Source organism: Zosterops lateralis (assembly GCF_965231275.1).
Source record: "Zosterops lateralis genome assembly, chromosome: 3".
In the NCBI taxonomy this organism is placed as follows: Eukaryota; Metazoa; Chordata; class Aves; order Passeriformes; family Zosteropidae; genus Zosterops; species Zosterops lateralis.
The window spans coordinates 53819685-53841192 of record NC_139764.1 but is presented as its reverse complement, the minus strand read 5'-3'; the positions used below and the strand labels follow the sequence as shown (position 1 = coordinate 53841192).

At 38.8% G+C, this 21508-nt stretch overlaps 1 protein-coding gene across 1 annotated transcript in view; it reads right to left on the bottom strand.

Moving 5' to 3' along the window:
- The window catches only part of NOX3 (NADPH oxidase 3), a gene marked incomplete at both ends in the record, with an annotated part of 39236 nt that overhangs the window by 7497 nt on the left and 10231 nt on the right, over positions 1 to 21508 (bottom strand). Inside the window, 6 exons of the mRNA XM_083858333.1 lie at positions 5650 to 5812; positions 9260 to 9513; positions 10547 to 10639; positions 13781 to 13910; positions 16669 to 16850; positions 19935 to 20080. Of these exons, the coding sequence (XP_083714459.1) occupies positions 5650 to 5812; positions 9260 to 9513; positions 10547 to 10639; positions 13781 to 13910; positions 16669 to 16850; positions 19935 to 20080 (968 nt within the window). The remainder of the gene's footprint in view (positions 1 to 5649; positions 5813 to 9259; positions 9514 to 10546; positions 10640 to 13780; positions 13911 to 16668; positions 16851 to 19934; positions 20081 to 21508) is intronic.

The window sequence follows — 21508 nt, the reverse complement described above, 5'->3', positions numbered from 1 at the left end:
GTGATTGCAATTCTTATTACTTGAATTCTGTAGCTCTTGCCACACATTCTACCACTCTACACTCTATTCTGACCAGATGGTGCCAAACCTTGAATGGGCCTCTGCAGGCTGTGTATTTTCATAATTTATCCAAAAAAGAAATTTACAAACATAGAAGAAGTCTAAAAATACAGTTTCAGATGTGAAAGGAACAGCAGGAAGGACAATGTATAAGCTTATAAAAACTGGATTATTGGAACTTATTTTACTGTGACTGTGATTTTTATTTTGTTGCCAAATCCCTTAGCTTCCTCCAACCCATCTCCTTCTCTGCTCACCAGCCCCTCTGTCCTTTATCATACTGCAATATCAAAGGTGATCTAGAAGATATGTCCCCCAGGCAATCATTGTGGTGAATCCAATGCTTTGGAAATTGTAGCCCTTTTCCACAGGATCAATGAGGTAAAAATGTGTATTGGACACTTCTGAAATGAAAAACCAGAAAACCAGAGAAAGAAACCAAAAAGCTATAAAGAGATTTCCCAAAGATTTAATATACTAGGTTGTCAGACTTCTGGTAAGGTGGTGGGAGAAAAATGTGGTAATACCATGCTTCAGTGGAGATTTGGTGAAAGACACTAACAGTAATTTGATATGTTTCCTAGATCTGAGTGTACTGTAAGGGACCATCTGTGGTTTATGTAAGAAATATAAATGATGTATGATCCCAGAAGCAGAGATAAGGCATTCAGGGTTAAGTAGGGTGTTTTTACAGCCCAGGAATAAGACTGTCTGTGGAACTTTAGTACTAACCATCTTGGGTGTTTGCTTTTTCCCCTTCTGTTTCAATATTTTGTCTTAAATAGGACCTCATTGCTTTATGGAGGGGGTTTGCTGCTGATTTACACTGGCATAGGTTATGAGGAAAAAAGCAAGCTCACTGACTTTATAGAATTTCATATTTGTGGCCAACTACAGCATTATTTTAAATTACCAAAACTAGGTAAGATTTATAGCTTTAACCTTTAAGTAGCTTTTTTGTGTCTGAGTCCTAAAGTCTTCACTTGTTCTATATACTCAGCACCTTGAAAATCAGCCCACTGAGTGCTGTCAGTCTGTATCACACCATAGCTGTTGATTTGTAGTGAGAAATTTCTTCCCCCAGACTCTACTTGATCATGTTATTTCTCAAGTTTTTTCAGCAGTTCATTTTATGGAAATGTATATTTAGTACATGTGTGTGGAGAGGAGATATGTATTTCTAAACCAATAAAGGATTGTTCATGGGGTAGCAACTGGGACCACGTGGGCAGGACTGGGAGATAAGCACATTCAGGGAACGAGGAAGAAAAGCTGGCCAATGAGTTGAGACAATACAATCTTCAAATTGGGGAACTGGTTTCCAGAACATCAGACTATAGATCTTGAGGGAATGCTTTGAGCTGTTTGCAGGCCTGGCTGTCACAGTAACAGCCAGTCCAACTGGTTGGATCAAGCTACCTCTGGCACAGTCCTCTAAGGAAAGGATGCAGCTTTCTGAAGCTGCAAAAATTCCTTAAGCTCATCCCACGGCACCCATTGAATTGCCTCTGATTTTCACGTTAGAGGTGGCAAGTACTTGGTGATGAAGACAGCCTGTCATTATAAGAAGCATTTTTGGCTGTGATTATAATCTTAGAAAGAAAAGAGATAGTGAAGAAGGATGGCCTATGGGTAAAAGGAATTAGTTTCCCTTAGATCAAAGAGGACTTCTAGTCTAATATGTTAAAATAAATGGTGTTTACAAAGAACTCTTCCTTTCTTTACACTGGCTGCCCATAGCCCAGCACAACACATTACATATATAATTAAAATACAATAAATGCACCAAAAAATTAATCCTTATTAAAACAGTAGAATAAAGTAGCTCAAGTATGTCTCTATAATTAAAGATTATTCTGAATCCTGTTTTTTCTTGTAAGCCTCATACTATTAACTGACTGCAATTATTTAGGACCCTTAAAAATCTGGTTTAGATTTATGTTTCGTTGGTCTCCACCCACCCTACTGCCATCAATTGCATTCATCAGCTTGATGGCTTGCCCAAGTAAACTGTCTTAAATTTTCCAAGTGCTCTTTTTGCAAATTGAGTTAGATGCAGTATTGCTATTAATCAGATCAAAGCAGGGGTTTGAATAGTTGCTTATTTCTGTAATGCTCTGCTCACTTGCAATTCATGGATATTTATCCTTCAGTTTCCCACATCCTGAATTTTTTACAAAGGACAAGAACAAGAGCTGTGTTACCTCTTTCCTGTAAAGTGAAAGAACATTCTTTGTAAATCAGCTTCCATCATGAGGAAAGTCATTAATAATTATCTGTTGATAAGCATCCGTCTGTTTCTCTGCACTCCCTGAAGGCAGAGTTGGAGCTGCAGCTCTGGGCAAAGCCAACTTTTCACTAAAGGGATGTCCAAGGAGGACACCCCTCATCCCTGACTCTTGCTGCTCCCTCTTAGGCAGGAATATCCCTGCAAAAACCTCTTACACCTGCAGGTGGACACCTCCCTGCAAGCGTCCAGTCCTTCCTGCTCTTGAGTATAATACATTACCTGTGGGCTGTAGCACACTAAGCAAACAAAAAAACCAACCAACCAAAAAATCAGAGGTCTTCCTCTGTGCAATTAATTCAGGGAGCCACTCCAGGGAGCCACTCCAGGTAAGGTACAGCAGTGCCTGCAGCCTGGGGCATGCAGGGGTGGGGGTTTGGCAGGCTGCTGGAGGCACTGACCCAGAGTTAGGGTGGTAGCAAGCCGATTTTCCTATAAATGCATAACAAGGTTCAAAATCATATCCCTAAATTTGAAGCAAAAAGCTTGAATTGTTATCAAAAGAGATCAGAAAGATGGTTACATTTGACGGAAGAAAGAACCTAGTTTTTGAGATCTTCAAGACAAGATTTTTTGTGCAGAAGGGCTGGGTACTGGGGCAGCGATTTACCTCAGGTGAGGAAGTCAGTCTCAAAGCGAATGGAAGAGGCTGACTGTGTTTTCCTCTCAGTATGTAGCTGAAACTTACTGCCACAACATGCTGTGGTTGTCTAAGGTCTACATGGATTCAAAAAAACAATTATACTATACATACAATTATGTATACTATACATACAATTATGGCAGAAAAAGCCACAAATCTGTACGGAAGTACAGCTCTTGTATCAAGGCATTACTGAGCTACGAGTCACTCAATGGTGAGAAAGTGTCCTATAAAAACCAATCACCATCTGATTTTTCTGGTCTGTATACTTTTCTCTAGGTGTTCATGAAGAGCCACCTTTGAAGACAGGATATGGGGCTAGATGGATATTTGGTGGTACTCTGTAGGACCTTTCTTATGTCTGTTGTAGGGAAGAGAAAGTGAATGTTTGCTAAGACTAGAATCTGATGGATCAGTACAATTTTATCAATTTCGGTAGCAATTGATCTGAAAAATGAGACCACTAATGTGGAAAAAAAAAAATCATATTATGCATAACTAAAGCCAGTAGAAACTTTCCAGCCATGACTAGTAGTACATGCAAAAAATGATGGGGAAATGAGGGCTCTAAGACTATTTAATTGGGAAGAATCAATTAGATAAATGTGTACTCCTTTTGATTTGTTGGGTTTTTTAAATTATACAGCTGCAGACATTATGGAAACTGTAAGTATTTATATCTCAACCATATGTGGGCAACATTAAGAAATATTAGTTCAATAACCGTAATGATAGCTGTACTCAAATCAAAACGAAGTTGTTAAAAAAAGGAAAAACCTCTTATTTATTTCCTTAATAGATATTTCTATGGTACTCATCATGGCAGAAAGAGAGGGCTGAATACTTTGAGGGAGATTAAATTATTTGTAATTATACCGCAAGTGGAAGCTTTTAACCAATGGGGAAAAAAAAAGTGAAGCTATCCTGAGATTAATCGCTCTCACTGAGATGACTGCTAAATTTTTTTAAGTAATGCTGTGAACTTCCCCATGACCTTTCATCCACACTTTCAAAATATTTTACAAGCACTGATGAAATTTAGCCTCATAACACCTGTGAAAAATAAACATTGCAATTCCCACTGCACCAATAAGGAAGCCAAGATATAAAAAAAGACAAGTAGAAATCCTGATAATTTTGTATTTCACAGGAATTCAGAAAAACTGAACTCTGTAGCAGAAAACCATGGCAGAATGCATGATGCATTTATCTTTGCAGGCACACTTACCCAAAATTCTCCCTAATTGTCCCTATGACTGAACATCCTCAAGTATACTATTGATGGATAGTTAAATCCTGTTCTTTTCCCCTTAAGATAGCAGTAATGGCAATAATAACAACTACACTTTTACTTGTATGCATGTAGAATATACATAATCTATATGTATGAAGCTTCTATGCATATGCATAGCTCTCCTTCCACTGAAAAAGATCATCCTGGTACAATCGTAGTGTTTGCAAATACACTTCTTTTCTCAAAAAGCATGTATTTCAATTTTTATTTCCCTCCCTTCTCAGTGCTTTTTCTGCCTCAAAGATCCCCCCTGGCAATTTGAACCTGTCCTCAACTCCTCAGTTACTAAAATCCCAGATGCTTTTTCAGTGGCAGCTCGTCATTAAGATGCCAGTTTTAACACTCTTTCATTTAAAAGGATCAGCCCCTTGGTCCTACAATCAGCTTCATATGTATTGACCCTTTCAGAGATCTGTCCTATCCAATGCAATTTCAATGCTTGTCCTTAAATGCGAAACGTTGAACAGTTCCTGATTCAGCTTTTACTCTGGAAAATGGCCTAAAAGAAGCTGTAAGGTCCACAAGCTACCACTCGCCATGATGGATATGGAAGAAAATGTTTAATGTTGATTTTTTTCTATGCTGGATTCTTGCCCTCACCCCACTTCACCTATTATCTCTTCTTCACCTATCCTTCTCCATCCTACTGTCTATCCTGCTGCCTCACATGCCATTAGCAAAAAGTGTATAACAGGTTAGAAAATTAAGAGTATGTTAATTTAATTGGAGCCATCTTTACCTTATAGATCTGAACATATTTTTTCAACAAAATAATTAAAGTGGTTTGAGGGAGTAATACATCTTGATATATGCATCTCATCCGGAGCTTAAATGCCTTTTATATTCTTTCTGTGTTGGTTAATATCCTGACTTCGCAATGTGAGAAAAGCAGCAAATGGTTGCTGAATGCAGCCTTCTGGACCAGGACACGCTGCTGAAGGACCCTCACAAAACTTGCAGCAAATTCTCTGGACAAAGAGCAAGTGCTGCCTTTCACTTCTGATTGAGATGATGTTTCAGGATTTATTTTTGGTAAGAAAGAGGATAAATTTCTCTTACAGCTCTCTAATTATATGTCTAGCTATGAAAGTCATTCCACAGTTATCTCCAGTTGCTATTGAAAATCTGATCCTTCAGCTTTCACTAAAAACACTGCAGCTAGGGCTACATTCCTTCTTCAGGGAATGACAGTGAGTTCAGGAGACTTCGCCCCACAATAGTTCCTAAGGCAACTGGAACGGGAGTGACTCCTCAGAGTGAGTTAAAGCACTCAAGTGAGCCTCTAGCTTTGAATTGCCTCTCTTCCCTGGCTAAGCAGGCTCATTTGTGGAACTTTTAAAAGAAGCAATAAACTTTCCCACCTACCTTCTGCAGTGCCAGTACTGTGTTAGGGTTGCAGCACTTGTACCAAATGGATTTTAAAATAGAGGCAAATGGTGTGACTCCAATTCCTGCTGCAATGCACACACTGACTCGGTAGTGGAAGATGTCTGTTGTTGCAGATCCATATGGTCCATCCACAGCCAGTCTACAGCAACAAGACATTTAGTCCAGAGTCAACAACACATAAAGTGACGGAAAGATTAACATTTGTTGGGCTACACATTGTCAAAACTGAATTTCTGTTAAAATAAAAGAGAAAAGACGTGTCTAAGATGGCACATAAATTGCCCATAGAAATGCATTTAATTTTCAGTGGGTGCCATTTAATAGCAAAGCAACTGTCTTTTCTGAAATGAGAGAACAAGAGCACCCATGTGGATTTGGGGCCTGGCCATCTATTTAAGCATGCAATTGCAATTTTCTGGCTTTCTGAAATGTGATTAGTCATATAATTGCATGTCCAAATTTAGCTGTGGAATTTGCATATTTAATTATGAATTACTGAAAAGCATCCTGTTTTAGAGCTTTATTTGTTATATTGTACATATCAAAGTAAAGAGGAACAGATTATATTAATCATTTTAGAAGTTCTGTATTTGAGTTAAAGTAATAAAAGAGAAGGCAAGAAAAAGGTCATCATATGCAAGGGAACTACTATTTCCTCATCTCTTTCTGAAAAAGCAGTATTTCAGGAATACATTTTTGGCATAATACTGTACTTAGTATCTGATGTAAGGGAAAAATTTGTAAGGAGAAATGCATGTTGGTATTACTACCTCCTGTAATCTATGTTGCTGATGCCAAGAGATTAATTTTGGTTAAAATTAGACATGAAAAAGATTATTGAATAATCGGATTCCTTCCTTTAGCAACATGAAATGTAAATACATACAGTACTTTGCAGTGCTCTTTCCAGCCCTGTCTTTATACAACATACATGCTTGGAAGACGGTTTCACCAACACCCAATCCTTGGGAAAAAAAAAAAAAAGGTTTTTTCATCCTTTTAGATTTTCTGTTGTTTTGTGCTCTTTATTGTATGAATCAATCTTAAAATTTATCCTTAAGTAGTACAAACAAATAGGCACACATAATTAAAATTAAGTCTTCTAACAGGAAAAGAAAGGGGGATCCTCTAGCAATGCTACACAAAATATAGGGAGGGACACAACATATCTCAAATCTTATTGTTACTTTTTAAAAAGTCCTAGCAAACATTTTCCTTTTTATTTCAATATTCGAAATGCCCTGCAAGTGCAGTAGCAAACAAAACAGCTAATCTGGCATAACTTCTGGAAATCTGACCCTAGACATAAAGGATTTTTTAAAAAATATGTACAATTATTTAGATTATTGCCCAGACCAGTATTTTTTGAGCAGTCAAAACTTCCTGTAAAATATGGTTAATTTATGGCATATATGTATTGTACCTAAGAACGGCTTTCAGATAAGCTTTCTCTGCAATTTAATGTGAGGCTGGAAGCAATTCTCATTGTTGTCAGTAGATTGAGAAAAAAATTGATCTGGAAGAAATTTCAAGGAATCTCTAGTCTGTTGCTGTGCTATAAGACAGGTTCAATTATTTCTGAGTCATCCCTTGAAGAGATTTGTCTTGTCAGTCTGCTCCTAAATCCTCAGGTGACAGAGATCCCATCATTGCTTTGAATGCCTTACTCAGCCACAGCTATACAGCTTAGCCAAATACAAAGCCTCAGAGAAGCAAGGAGGAGAAAGAGGAGAAGGAGAAACTGAGCTATGCAACTCATTCATTTGATCTAGATGGAGGATGAAGGTAGGAAGATAGTAAACAGTGACAGAAAAAATACTACATTTGCATTTGCCCAAAGAGAAGGAGGAGATAGGGCTATGGACTTTGTGGTTTGGATTGTCCATATTCTTCCTATCCATTTCATTAGGAAAGAAAATAGATCTGTGGGGAAGGCAGGAGAAATACTTAGTTTTGAAAAAGTATCATTAACAGATTCTATGATTATTTTTAGAATTTAAACATTTGCTGATCATCATGATGATTGTGTAATACTTCTGACTGTAGGAGCAGTTAGATTTTGGGGCAATGTATTAAACCAGCAATTAAGTTAACCAAAATCCTGAAGAGACATAACATGAAACTTGATTATTTTCACATGAATAGTCTATTCTGTGATTTTAGCTCCCAAATTTGTTGGAAATCACAACTGTCTTTGCTACCTATATATATGTATGAACATTTTACTTTAATCCTCAAGTAATTAAAACCCACATATTTTATTAACCCTACCTTATTATTCAGTTGCTATATCTTCTGTCTTCTGCATAGTTTCTGCTATATGTTATTTTTTAATATGGCCACCAATTTGGTGTATAACTTTAGATATTGAAACTGTGAAAAAGACCTGTTTTTTGCTTTATTGCTAGTTTAACTATTGAAATATTCTTTTTAGTATATTGCAAGAAAGACAGTGAAGGATGTCATTAGGCACCCTAACAAGATTAAAAAGAGGAGTGTTTATATATGACAGTACTGTTAATTTCAACCCTGCATTGTGGCAAGCAACATTTGAGAACTTTTTTCTTTTCCTCGTTTTTCACACTTGCTGTCAATCACTTTGCAAAATTTTTGCTCCAGTTCTGCTGAAATGGCATACTTCTCATTCCAGTTGCCTTTAACAAAGGCACTGATTTCATTTCTAATTCTTATTAACTGATACAATGCAAGGACTGGACCAGACTTTCCTGTCTGCACCCACCCTCTAACAAACCTCAGCAGCTCAGTGGTGTCTATAAGCTTTCCAGGGAGAAATCAGTCCCTCCAGTCCCAGGCTCTACACACTCCACCAAAATTTAAATGATCTTGTGCTGGGCTCTTTGCTGAAAATCTCCCCTATTCCTGAAAGCAGTGCAGGAGTAGAGCTACGTGGTTTGAATCCATTCTGTATTGAGCCACGTCTTTGCCTGGAGTAAGTCAGGATGGCTCCTTTGACTTCAGAGGATCCCCACTAACTTGGAACGACAGAGAATGAAATTTTTGCTTGTTTTAAGATGCCAAAAATGCATAATTTGAACACAAATAACCTTTATAAAGTGGAGCAGGGTTTGGGAAATAGAGATGAGGTTGAAGGACCCTGCCAGAAAGAAGGTTTATGCAGATGTTTCAGGGACCACAAAATACCTAAGTAACTGAAAGGGAAAAACTGGGATTTTGGATGGTGAGTGATGGGTACCATCAGAGCATAAGCATAGAGGCACAAATCCAGCAGATATCTTCCAGTGTCGTTTATTAAACAACCATCTTCCAAAATAGGTATCTTTAGATGTGGATCCAGGTATTAGAGATCCAAATGGTAGCAACAGAGATAAGGATACTGATATGGACTTTAAATCTTGGATTAGTCATCACATCCTCTTGGTAGCTTCTGGGCCCAGTTAATGGCTATTTGTTTGTGCTGTTTTTAGCATAATGTATTTATGAATCCAGAACTACAATGTAATAATGTATCATAAATACACACCCAAAATTAATTAAAATTAAAATGTTAACATTTCTTTTAAAATGTAGAAATAACATTTTAAAATACATAGTCCCTTATTCAAACCTTGGTAACATCCACAACTCCTTGTACGCTTTTTCCTCTGCTCCAAAGGCCTTGAAAAGAGCTGCAGTCCAATCCCCGACGGCCCGTATGTGGACGCTGAAGTAATCCTCCTCAGGAGCTGATGTGAGGGTGAAAGGGTGCCACTCCAGCTGTGACACAGATGGGCACTGTAGAAATACATATTGGCCAGCTCCCATTTTAAAGCCATGTTTCTTCATGTGAAGCTCAAGGACCCCAGAGGAATGTGTCACCACCTAAAAAATTATAATAAGACAAATTTTATTTTCATTCAGAAGGGTAAATGTTTGTTTTCATTGGGTCACAGATATCCTAGGCTGCCTGTTGCAGTGCTGTTGCCCAATGGCTTGAGAACATGTACAGTATGTATTGTAGGACAGCTTGACTTCTGTGTGCAGGACGCAGAGGAAGGGCTGTAACAATTCAACAGTTTGTCAATTTTCTTGGTATAACCTGGGCAAAAGTATTTCTTAATTGATTAGAATAAATCCTTAATTCCTAGTTTTACTCTCATGTAAGACTGCTAACTCTGTGGGATTACAAAGAAAAAAGCACAGTGAGCTCAATTCTAATATACTTTTATAAAGAGGTAATCTCAGTTAAGCAGCAGTTTTGTATGTCACACATAATATACTGAGATGTTCAGATAACAGCCACCCTGTGAAATCAGCAGCAATACATATCCAACATCCTGTTCCCTTCACACAAGATACACCTGTTCCTGATCCCTGGCTTGATACACTCAAGCTGCTTCAATAGCAACATCCTCAATCTATTCTGATGTGACTTTAATAGTCCCATGGCACACAGCTGGGGGAAATTGTTACAGTGGTATTAGTGAAGCTTCAACTATATATGCTAACTGATCATATAACCCTTCATCTCCTCAGAAGCCTTCAGATTTTAGAGTAAAAACTGTGTGCTGCTACTGAAGCCAAGGTAATCTCTGGCATTAACTTCAGTGGAACATAGTTTTAGTTCATTAAAAAGAGAGACCACAAACAGATGTTTGTGTTATGGTGGTGTAAAGTCTGGTACTTCATTAATCAAGTTTGGCCCCATATGGAATATTCTTATGGATTTGCCATCAGAATAAATGCAAAATGTAAAATCAATACTTGACTGAAAACATGGGAATGATTGAAAAGTTGCTGAAGCTAGGAGTGAAAAATGAGGTTCCTAATATAGAGAAGTTACCTAAAATTTATTTAAAAAGTCATTGACATAATGGGTTGGGTTTTTTTCAAATATGCAAACTATGTTACATACCTTAGTAATGATGACTTCCTGTCGAAATCTCCAAAACCTAACAATTCTTTCACAGATGTACAACACAATAGGACTTAAAACCCACTTCCAAGCCTGCAGAAGATTCCATATTAAAAAGCAATGTTTATTTGAATGTCTATAAAAATACTTTGCTTTTCTGGTTTAAATCAGCAGATAGCCTAAAATTAAATTACTTGATTTTCTGTGACTTTTGGTTTGTCTTTCTCAAGAGAGTATTTGTGTTGCTGCTGTAGCTGTTCTGGCTTTCTTGTGGAATAGACATATGGAACTCCCTCACAAACACACTCCCAAAGCACTGCTAATATCTATCTGTACTCTGGCCAAGAAGAATCCTTTAAAATCTTTTCCTATTAAAAGGTAAAGGATTAATTTATTTAGGTGTTTTTACACATAGATGTCATTGGACCTGAAGCTGTGTAGATGCATACAGTTATGCAGTATTTCCCATAGCCTTACTTTTTTTTTTTTTTCCCTAAAGTATTTCAAAGCAGTCAGATAGGATTAGTTATTATTGTCAGCTGTGAGTTTTCTGATGGTGCATGAGAAAACATTAAGTCCCAAATATTCAATTAGAGAAATGAGATATGTTTCCATTCAATCCATTAGTCAACTCTTTATCAATAAATGTGGGGTTTTTTTGATCTGGGATACTGAGTTGGTCATACTTCAAGTATAGCAGATGATTGCTGTGCTTGTACTTGCTAATTGTATGTACTGATCACTGTAACAATCAGAGATACTTGGCTATTCAAGTGTACGAGCTGATCATTTCACTGAGTTGCACTGATAGCTAAGATAATTAGATATAATTGAATCTTCATGATTTAAAAAGAAATTTTTTTCCCCAGGAAGAGATACTATTTTGTTTCCACTTTTGTTAATTACACTGCTCATTCTAGCAAACTGAATACTCCAAAATCATGTGGCTTTTAAAATCGCCAGAGAATAACTTTACTTGCTGAAACATTGACTTTGCTCCACAAGCTGGCTAACAGGGATTATAAAGTATCTTTTATGAGGAGCAAGCCATAAAATTATGTGGCTTCCTTGGAAAGTGCTAAGAGGATGGAATGGCAATTTCCCAAGGTTAAGTCTCGAAAATTAAATTTAAAAAAAAGAGCATAATTTTATAATGGGAAGAAACCAGCATTAGCCAGAAGATTCTCAGCTAAAGCAGAAACTCAATACATCCGTTGTCCCTAAATACTACAGGTGTCTCTGCACGGTGGGTAACCTCATGTCTTGAATACATTTGCATATATCAAGGCACAATAATGATGAGATCTGTTTTTTCCTCCCTTCCATTTGGGCTACCTGTAAATAAAAGCATGTGACAGGAATGATAAGGTTGCAGGCTACCCTGTGTGAGAGCTCAGCTGGGATTTTAAGTGTGCCATCACTCCAGTGCAATGGAGCATTCAATCCAAAATATCTCTTGGCTAGGTTGGGACAATGGGGCATCCACCAGGAGAGATGGGCTCCTAAGTTACACAGATCCTGGCTGGCTAATCAGGGCATCAGTATCCTTGCCCAAGTAGTGTTTCCTCCTATAATGAGAATGAACTGGGATGGGGCGGTGATGGCTCAGCCAAGGCTGTGAGGACAAAAGTCCTGGTGCAAGAGAAGTGCTCCATCCTCCTCAGCAGGAGCCAGACTGGGCAGCCTCCTACCTGAGGCTGAAATATGGAGCAGAGGAGCAGGTGTGGTGTGACTGAGAGAGGGCTCTGCCGTGGTAGCCTCCCCCAGGAGCCATGGCCAGTGTGGTGTGCCCTCTGGTCACTTCACAGTGCCCCAGCCATGCACAAGGCCATCCCCTCCCTGCTCCAAGGCTATCCCACCTGCACCAGCCCCTGCCAGTGCTGCACAAACCTTGCCATGGCTTTTTAGCCTCTGAGTGAATCTGTGCTGTTTGTCTGCACTGTCTAGCAGGTATCACATCACAGCACATTACACATCCAGCAAGGCACTGTTCGTATAGATGATCTATATGCCATATGGTATTATCACAATTCATTTAAAGTAATGTGACTTTGCAAGTATGGCCCTGGGTAGGCAGGAAAGTGTGACAAAATAGGTTTAACACAGAGAAGTGGAAGTTCTTTCCAGTTAGTTTTATGATAATGAATGTCAAGACATGCTGTTGGAAGCAAGCTTGTGTCTGTATTCATGGTCTGTAGCCATGTATTGATTTTTATGGTGACATTGTAGCTGAAATTTTTAGAGAAGCGTTCATTTTCTCATTAATATGCAGGTTGGATAGTGGCTAACAATAGTTTAGTTTAAGAAAAATCTATGTCAGCCATTAAAAGAGCTACCAGGCACTGAATGCTAATTTTTCTCCTTTACTTTAGGATTTCCTTTGGTATGTTTTTTCTTTTTGGAAGAAACAACAGAAACTTGCATATGAGCAACCTAAATCTTGAGCTGAAAATGTTAAATGATTTTGTTTGTATGCAAGACATCTGACATACTGTACAAGTCTGCTACTTAATTACCCCCTGTGGATTTGCAATCTTGTTCTAGCAAAATCACCCTTCCCTGGGACATTTTTCCTGCCTTTTGCCTTTCCCTTTCATAATTCACTGTTTTGAATTCTCTCCTTTTTACCTAACTTAAGACATCAAGACTGGACAGTATGAAGCGTATGCCCCAAAGCAAGGACATGATTTTCTCTCCACCTTATTCTCCCTTGGTATTTAAAGTATCCATACTAAAGTACTATTAGTTAAAATAATAATATTAATTTGCATCCCTAGCTTTACAGTTCTGCTGTATTTTCTGTATCTCTACCCTCATAGGGTTTTCTTTTGGAAATCACAATTTATCTTTGTGCAAGGATATTGGTGATACTGAATTATTCAAAATAAATGTATACAACAGATGAGAGAGTAAAATTTTGATATTCATACCCTTCAAAGAGAGTGTTAGTGTTCTGTAACGAAAGGATCTTCAAGAAACAAAAATCGCTGCTAATGACACCAAAATTATATACAATACTCTTCACCTGCACATGTCTGTACTGATTACAGAGAAGGTTGGGATCACTATTGTAATGCACAGGGAGGGGTCATGAAACAGGAATATGAAACTACTCTCTAAACATGACACTAAGCGCCAGTCACTGGCATAGGCTCCAGCCCTCTGTTCCCTAAAATATTTGGTCTCCCAAGAAAGGACAGTAAGTTAAAAACAGAAGAGAAACATCACTCTTACCACAGGTTTGTTGCCAGAAAACTGTGGCAAAGGGCACTGAGTGGCGTTCTCCCATTCCCAGTAGTGATCTTTACAGTAAGTGACATTGTGAAGCAGCAGGCTCTTGGGTGTCTGACCTCGGACAAGCTGACTTAAAACAAAAATGTTCATCAATGATATGCTTCTTTCCAAGGTTTCTGTGTCTCTCTAGGTTTTGCAGTAGTAATCAAATGCCAGTTCTGTGATAAGTGAAAGTTTGAGAACTGTCCATTTTAAACCTGTTCTGCTCTCCTGTTCAAATCACCTTTCCTTTAGTTTTGCAGTGAATTTTTGACGAAAGGCGAGAAGTGTGCTATAGTATTGGTATCCATCAGTGTAGCTGAAGTGGAGAGAGCCCTTGCATAGAATATGTACATTTTACTGTATGTGGCAAAATTTGATTTCCAAGCTCTTTGGAGGAAGCTCTTTGACCTCCTCTGTATTTGAGCATCTGGTAGTGTTTAGTAAAGTGATAAAATTTAATAGTGACAGACTTTCTCTTTCCTGCTTTCTAAATGTATTTTTAAAAGCTATGAATAAAGTTGGGGGGATGTAATTAGGTGTATACTCTCTAAACATACTAAATTCTAGCTTACTTCTGAGAATGTTAATGATGTGAATTTTAAAAAATGTATCAATCCTGACTGCTCAGTTTAAATGGGTTTTGCCTGGTGTTGATTATGGGCAGAGAAAGAAGATTTTTATGGGGAAACCCTGCTTGTTTCATATTGTTTTTCTGAATTTTCCCTTCCATACTTAGTTTGGTTCTGCCACCTGTTCAGACAGAAAGAAAAGGAGTTAGTTTTGAGTGAGGTTTGTTCAGCCACCTGGGAAGGAGGAAGAAGTGAGGTGGATGAAACATTGGGGTTTGACTCTTTTTCATTAGCAGGGCAGTGATAGGGATGTTGTGGGGTGGGAGGAAGCTCTGTGGCAGTGCACTCCCAGCCAGGAGCGAGCGGAGTGCTCATGGAATGGAATGGATAGGGCTCTTCAGTCAGTGCCCTGGTTTCGGGGCAGTCTGTGGCTGAGTAGTGCTGGTCACCTGGCGAGACAGAGGGAACTTACAAAGCTGAAGGTTTTAAGGGCTTCATTATAATTGTTTTAAGTTAGATTATGAAAGTTTTGCCAGAGAGAGATGGGAGGGGGCATTTTAATCAGGCCAGAATAAAGTTTATAGCATTTGCTTGCAGCTCTGCTTCTGTAAAATGGGACTAATTAATTGGGCCGACTTCAAGAACACTCAGAGCCAAACTGCATGTGGCAACTCTCAAACGACAAGGAAAGAAGTGGGAAAAGTAACACATCACAAACCATTGTACTGGCCTGTTCCCTGCCTCATGATGATGCCACCCATGTACCTCCAGAGAACAGGCACATGCACACACTACTGTGGGCTGGGAAGTTCCACTCTATCAAAGAATTGTGGTCTGTACATACTTTAGTGGTGGGCAATAGCACCTGAATATTTTATGAAATAGACATAAAAAGTGTATTATGATCACCAGAACAGGCTGATAGGGTTTTTAGCAACCTGGCCTAGTGGGAGGTGTCCCTTCCCATGGCAGGGGGGTTGGAACTAGCTGGTCATTAATGTTCTTTCCAACACAAGCCATTCTGTGATTCTGTGAATACCAAATGACTGTCCTTGGATCTGAAAAGCTTAACTACAGCTTGCAGCCATGTGCACACAAGCTAGCCAGCAGGAAAGGTCTGTGGAGCAAAGCAATCTTAGTTGAGGGCCCCTCACTGGACATGCTTGAGGGCTGCCTAGGGCTTAGGACTAGGTCTGGCTTGGTCCTGTGAATGGATCACTTGTTAGCTCTTGGAACACAGCAATGTGTTCCTGTCAGTGTATTTCTACATCAAACTCCAGGTTTATGCAGCCCAGGGATTGTACCATGGTAGAAGCCAAGTCCAGAGTGTGAGGAAGACCACAAGATTTGCCTCAAAACTGCATTCCCTGAATTAAAATGTGAATGCAGATTAACATGAGTGCTATCACACAGAAATGAGAAAAGGGAGTGGAGGATAGTACACAAGGGAGAAGTAGATGATGCCAGTGGAGCTGGAAACAGAAGATGGAAACGTTTTCAGCTCTAAGCCCTTCCTGCTCTCACTCTGCACTGACAGAGGATTTATCAGTCCCCGAACTTCTCAGGGAAGGTCCCATGCATCTGTTGTCCCTCACTGTAAGAACCAGAATCCTCTACTAAGAGGACAGACCTTTCTTTTGTGCTGAGCAACAGGGAGACAAACAGCAACCTGGCAGTCATCCCTGTCCATAAAAGCTATCTGACTGGGCTAGTCATAAGCATGAGTTGTTTGTTACTGTATTCATTTAAACCTGGTTTCTAGTATAATACCTAGCACTTCTACACAATATGTCTGCATGGTGAGGAAATTTGGAGCTCTGGTCCTTGCAGAGAAAGGTCAAAATCACTTCACATTTATAGAGGCAGAGGAGAATGGCCACAGAGACACCTACCATAGGGTAAATGACATGCTGAAAGCTTCTCAAGCTTCAACAAGGTCTCTTGCAAAATGCCTTAGAAGACCTATGAGCGTAAGGTCTATCCCTTACTAATTTGAACCCACAAAGGTTTGGTTCCTGGTCTGTAATGTCCTCAGTTCCCAAGCACGAAAGTTCATTCATTGATATGGTACAGGTTTTAAGATGGTAGAAGACTCTCTGAATAAACTGAAGGACACTTTCATTTCTCAGGAAAGTGATGTATTTTAATTTCGGAATAATTTCATTCTGTAATCTCACCAAAGATCCCAGCAGTTTATTAGTAGAAAAGCATGGGACTGTAGATTTGGATGGTGTTTCATCTCAAACTGTGTACATATATCCCATGTCCCATACTTACCCCATACCATGGATTATCAAACCAGTGAAGAAGACCACAAAGAGGTGATGGGTGTACCAGAAAACCTCATAGCATGACCTTCTGATGAACTCAGTGGATGAAGTCATGATCAGAATTAAAGCCACTGTTATCACAACTCCAGTTATTCCAGCTATTGTGGTTAGTACTTGTCCTGTTGTGTTCTAGAAAAGGAACACATTATTAGTATTAGAAGTAGTAGTTATGGTTGTTATAACTGTTATTTTTATTACTATTTCCATTGCTTTATTATTGCTCCTGTTGCTACTATTATACATGAAGCCAAAATCTTCAGCATAGGAACAAAACCAGAACAAGATATGGACAGAAGACTGTCCTTCATTTTACCACAGAAGAGCATTGAAAGACATCCCTTTGCTCCATTTCTACTCAGGGTTATTCCAAACAGATATTTAAATATTTGCTGCCACTTACTTGTGTCAGGAATTGAAAGAAGGAAATGAGACAGTCTCATTCATACTTTTATCAATTTTGGTTACTTATACCCTCAATGAAAGTATGTCACAAATAAAGAAAAATTATTAGAGAAATGAGAAGATTAAACCTAGAAGTCTAATAAAGAAAACAGCACTAAAATCACCTTATTTATTTGAGGGTGATAAAGTGAGGTGCTAAGACACCTGCAACTGTAAAGGTGTGGAACTCTTTAGTGCTTAGTTTACTTCAAAGTTTGTGGGCCTGCAGCAGCCCTGAAACGGTACACAAAGATGGCATAATCACATTTACCTACAAAACCTATCTTGTTTACCTGTTTCTTACATTTATCTGGAGATACTCTGCATAATACTTGAGTTTATTTTTAAAAATACATATTTATATTAACATTTTTATACTTGTCAGTGATGAAACATCTATATGCTGGGCTGCAACATGTTCCTTCTTGTTTATTACTCATAGATGTCAGCACAGGTCTGGTATATCTGTCTAAACTCACCAAAACAAACTGAAGTGAGAGTGAAGATATATTTTGAACACAACTGTCAGATGTTGATTGCAGTTATAAAGTGCAAATCATGAAGAACAACAGTAAAAATCTCACACACAAGATGAGAATCAAGCTAAATATGCCATCAGAGTGTAAATGAAGTCCCCATTTGGCCTACAAAGCATGTATATCTGGTTTCCCAGGGCTGATGCACAAGAATGAAGGAGCTCAGCATGCCTTCTAGATCTTGATTTGGTTTTACAGCTTAATACACTAGGAAAAAAAACCCAACCCTCTATTATATTTGTAAAGTGCACTCATTTGATATGGAAATCCTAAGGTGATAAAATTCCACAATGCCATTTTTACAGTCACTTTGTACAGTAAAATCATTCTTTCAAACGCTCACACTTGACAGCACACAGTACATTTTCAAATTGGCACCTGTGAAGAGTGCGTTCAGACCCTATTACATATTAACAGGATTGATCTAGGTGATATTTTGAACATTTCCACTGCAGTGGCTAGTTTGGATGTTGAGATGAAAAAAGGCAAAATGTCAAAGACACTTAGTACATTGCTTCAATGGCAGTAGGATGAAACAGAAAAGAAAGCCTGAATTGTTGGTCTCAGAACTTTCTCCTCTGAAGTTAGAAACAATCTTTTGTTTGCTTCGCTTCATAATTTATTAATTCTGAGTTTAGCTACTGATGCATAAGTGAGTGATAAAAGAAATATAAATATTAGAGGTTAGAGTAAATTCTAAGCTGTAAATTGAAAGGTAATTGTGGAGTGTATTGCTGTGAGAAATCTGAGAAAGAATCTCAAAATATTCTAGCCTTCCTCCTCAAGGGTATTTAGGATCTTAGCATTAATTAGAGGCCTACCTCACAATTACATTACTATGGGAATGCTTAGTGCAGAGAGAAAAAAACTGCTTACTGAAAGACAATAAGCTCCTGTTCAGAACTGGGAGCTTTGTTCTGCTGCTGGGGAACACCTCATGGCCATGCAATGAAGGTGGTCACTGGGTGTACTGAAAGACTGGGAAGCTGAGCCCTTGGTTTTCTGTCCTGTTCTGACAAACCGGACTGCTTTGTCAACACTAACAGGAAGAAATTTGCATTCATACCACTGACTATGTCGATTTGCTTGATTTTTTTCAAATTTGAAATTGTTTACTTGTTTATTTTGAAGGATGAAAACCCCGTGGTATCTAAACTGGAAAGCAACTAAGGAAAAGCAGAACAAGCTTTGCAGCTTAAAAGCACTGTTGAATCCTATCAATGGCTGTCCAGCCATCTTCTCACTTGGCTTCTTGTTTCAGTGGAACACACACCCCTCTCTGAAAGAGCACCAATCCATGGTGTTCAGGCAGTCCTTATTTCATGCTGACTGTGGGATTTCTCTAAAGAGTAGAGCAATATACATAAGAGTCTCACTGGGGCCATTTTGACCCTGGAATATGTAACTGTGAAACAGGCTACACAAGGAAACCTATAGCACAAATGTGATGTGTGCTATTATGGAATACAGAAAAAAAAAAAAAGCTCATTAACTTTTGCATGGTTTACATGCATTCTCTGCATGCTCAGCTTTTCTTTATGTTATGAATATTATAAGGGAGAGTTTATAATGCAGTTGTGGGTTATCTAAGAAAGTGGGCAGGAAGCACAGTCACTTTTTTCCCTAAAACAAGCAGAACCATTTATGGGTTGAGGATCCTGTAGCTCTGCTCAGCTCTGAAGAGCACACAGCAGCTCTAGCTTCCCCCTGCACTCCTAAGTGCAGCAACCCCCTGTGTGGTTTCACAGGGGCTCTTCCCTGAGCAGCCACACTTGACACTTAACAAGGCAGAATCAGCCCCCAGATGGGGAAGGTGCCACAGCACCATGGGGAGAGACAAACAGCAAATGCGAAAGAAATATTGTGAAGTGCTATTGCTGTTTGGTTATTTTTCTTCCTGAAAAGAAGTTGTGTTTGTTCCATGTATCGATAGTTTAGTTTTGGGGTTTTTTAAAATTCTTTGCAGGTTTATTTAATTGCCTACTCTTCACAACACTCCTTATCCTCCCCCCACCAGCTGTCTCCTGACAAACTAATTAAAATACTATAGACATTTCTTTGAGCTTAGTAACCTGAAAATTGCAGCTCTGAGTAAGTGTTTTCAGCTGAAATTGAGATTAACCTTTGGCAGCACCTTCTCGCTCTGGTTAAAAGGCTTTGAAATACAGTTTTACTGACAATAGAATTCACACAGGAAAACTTTTTGGATGAGAAAACCTAAAAAGTGACATCTTACTGTTTCATAGGTCCTGATTGGGTTCAAGTAGCTTTCATTTGGGCTCTTTCCAAGACCAGAAAGTTTATTCCGTAACTCTCCAGCTTCTTTTGACTGGCTGGAATGATACCGCTCAATGTTGATGGAGTGGGCAACAATATGGATGGCTGGAGAAGAGAGAAAGGGGTGTGAAATTACAGGCACACTTGTATGTGCCCACAGTGCCAGAAGGAACTTCATTATGCACACTGTGAACTATTTGAAAAGCTCAGGCATAAATTGAGAGTTTTGCATGGATTAAGCTGACAATAAAAAGAGAATTTTATCGACTGCTTGTCTAATATGAAGAGACTGCTTCACAGTGGAGAAGATAGGAACAGCTCCAGGGTCACCTCCCATGTTTACAGTCAAGTGCGCTGCAGTCTCCAGTGTCATCAATGGAGGACCTCTTGAGAGTTGATATAAAAGTGTATGCCTCTGACTTTAAATTGTTCAAAGCTAAGTAAACTGACTAAAATTCCCATTTTTTAATTAATGTACTAGGATGTACCATGGTTTACCCTTGCGACACAGGACAAAGAGTTGACTGGCTTAGGCATGGACCAGTTTGCAACTTGCACTTGAGATGCTTTCAAAATCTGTCCCCTATTAACAAGTAGCTGTAGCATTATTTTATGCAGGTGGAACCTGGAAAGCCACAGGAACCATGATTTAAAGGGAGAAGAGCAAATCACTGTGCTATATCTGATTTGTCCTGAGTATCATATATTGCCTCTGCTTCTGACCTTCTCCCAAAAGGTATATGAAATGGTCAGTTTAGAAAAATGACTTTAGATTGAAGTAAGAACTCCCCTGTAATTGTTTTCTTGGGTGGAAAGAGTATAATTTAAAGAGTGGAAAAGGAAGGACTTTATTTTATTATTGGCTAACATAGATAAAGTTGTAATCAAGCTAGGTGCAGAGTTTCATTTTTCAATATGAGAGATTCTCAAATCCATTACATGAAAGTTGTAATTAATGCAAGATATTAAATGCCAAAGGATGAAAAAATGACAATGAAAGATAATTATATGTTTACAGTACAGCTATTTCTAGTTTTTATAATTAGCTTCCTGTTATCATCCCTCCTTCAGTGGTTATCTGTTTCTGTCCCTGACCATTTAAAATCCTTTCTAAAAGGCAGTATTTGTATTAAACCAAATATGATCTTCTTCCCTGAACAATATTCTAAAAAAACCCTCTCCTCTCCTCTCCTCTCCTCTCCTCTCCTCTCCTCTCCTCTCCTCTCCTCTCCTCTCCTCTCCTCTCCTCTCCTCTCCTCTCCTCTCCTCTCCTCTCCTCTCCTCTCCTCTCCTCTCCTCTCCTCTCCTCTCCTCTCCTCTCCTCTCCTCTCCTCTCCTCTCCTCTCCTCTCCTCTCCTCTCCTCTCCTCTCCTCTCCTCTCCTCTCCTCTCCTCTCCTCTCCTCTCCTCTCCTCTCCTTACCTTTTTCTCCACTTTTTTTAAAATTGTGGATGTGTAACTATGTGGATGAAAGTAATGTCTTACTATACTAGTCACTGTTTAATCATAAATGTAAACACAGGATTAAATGCAT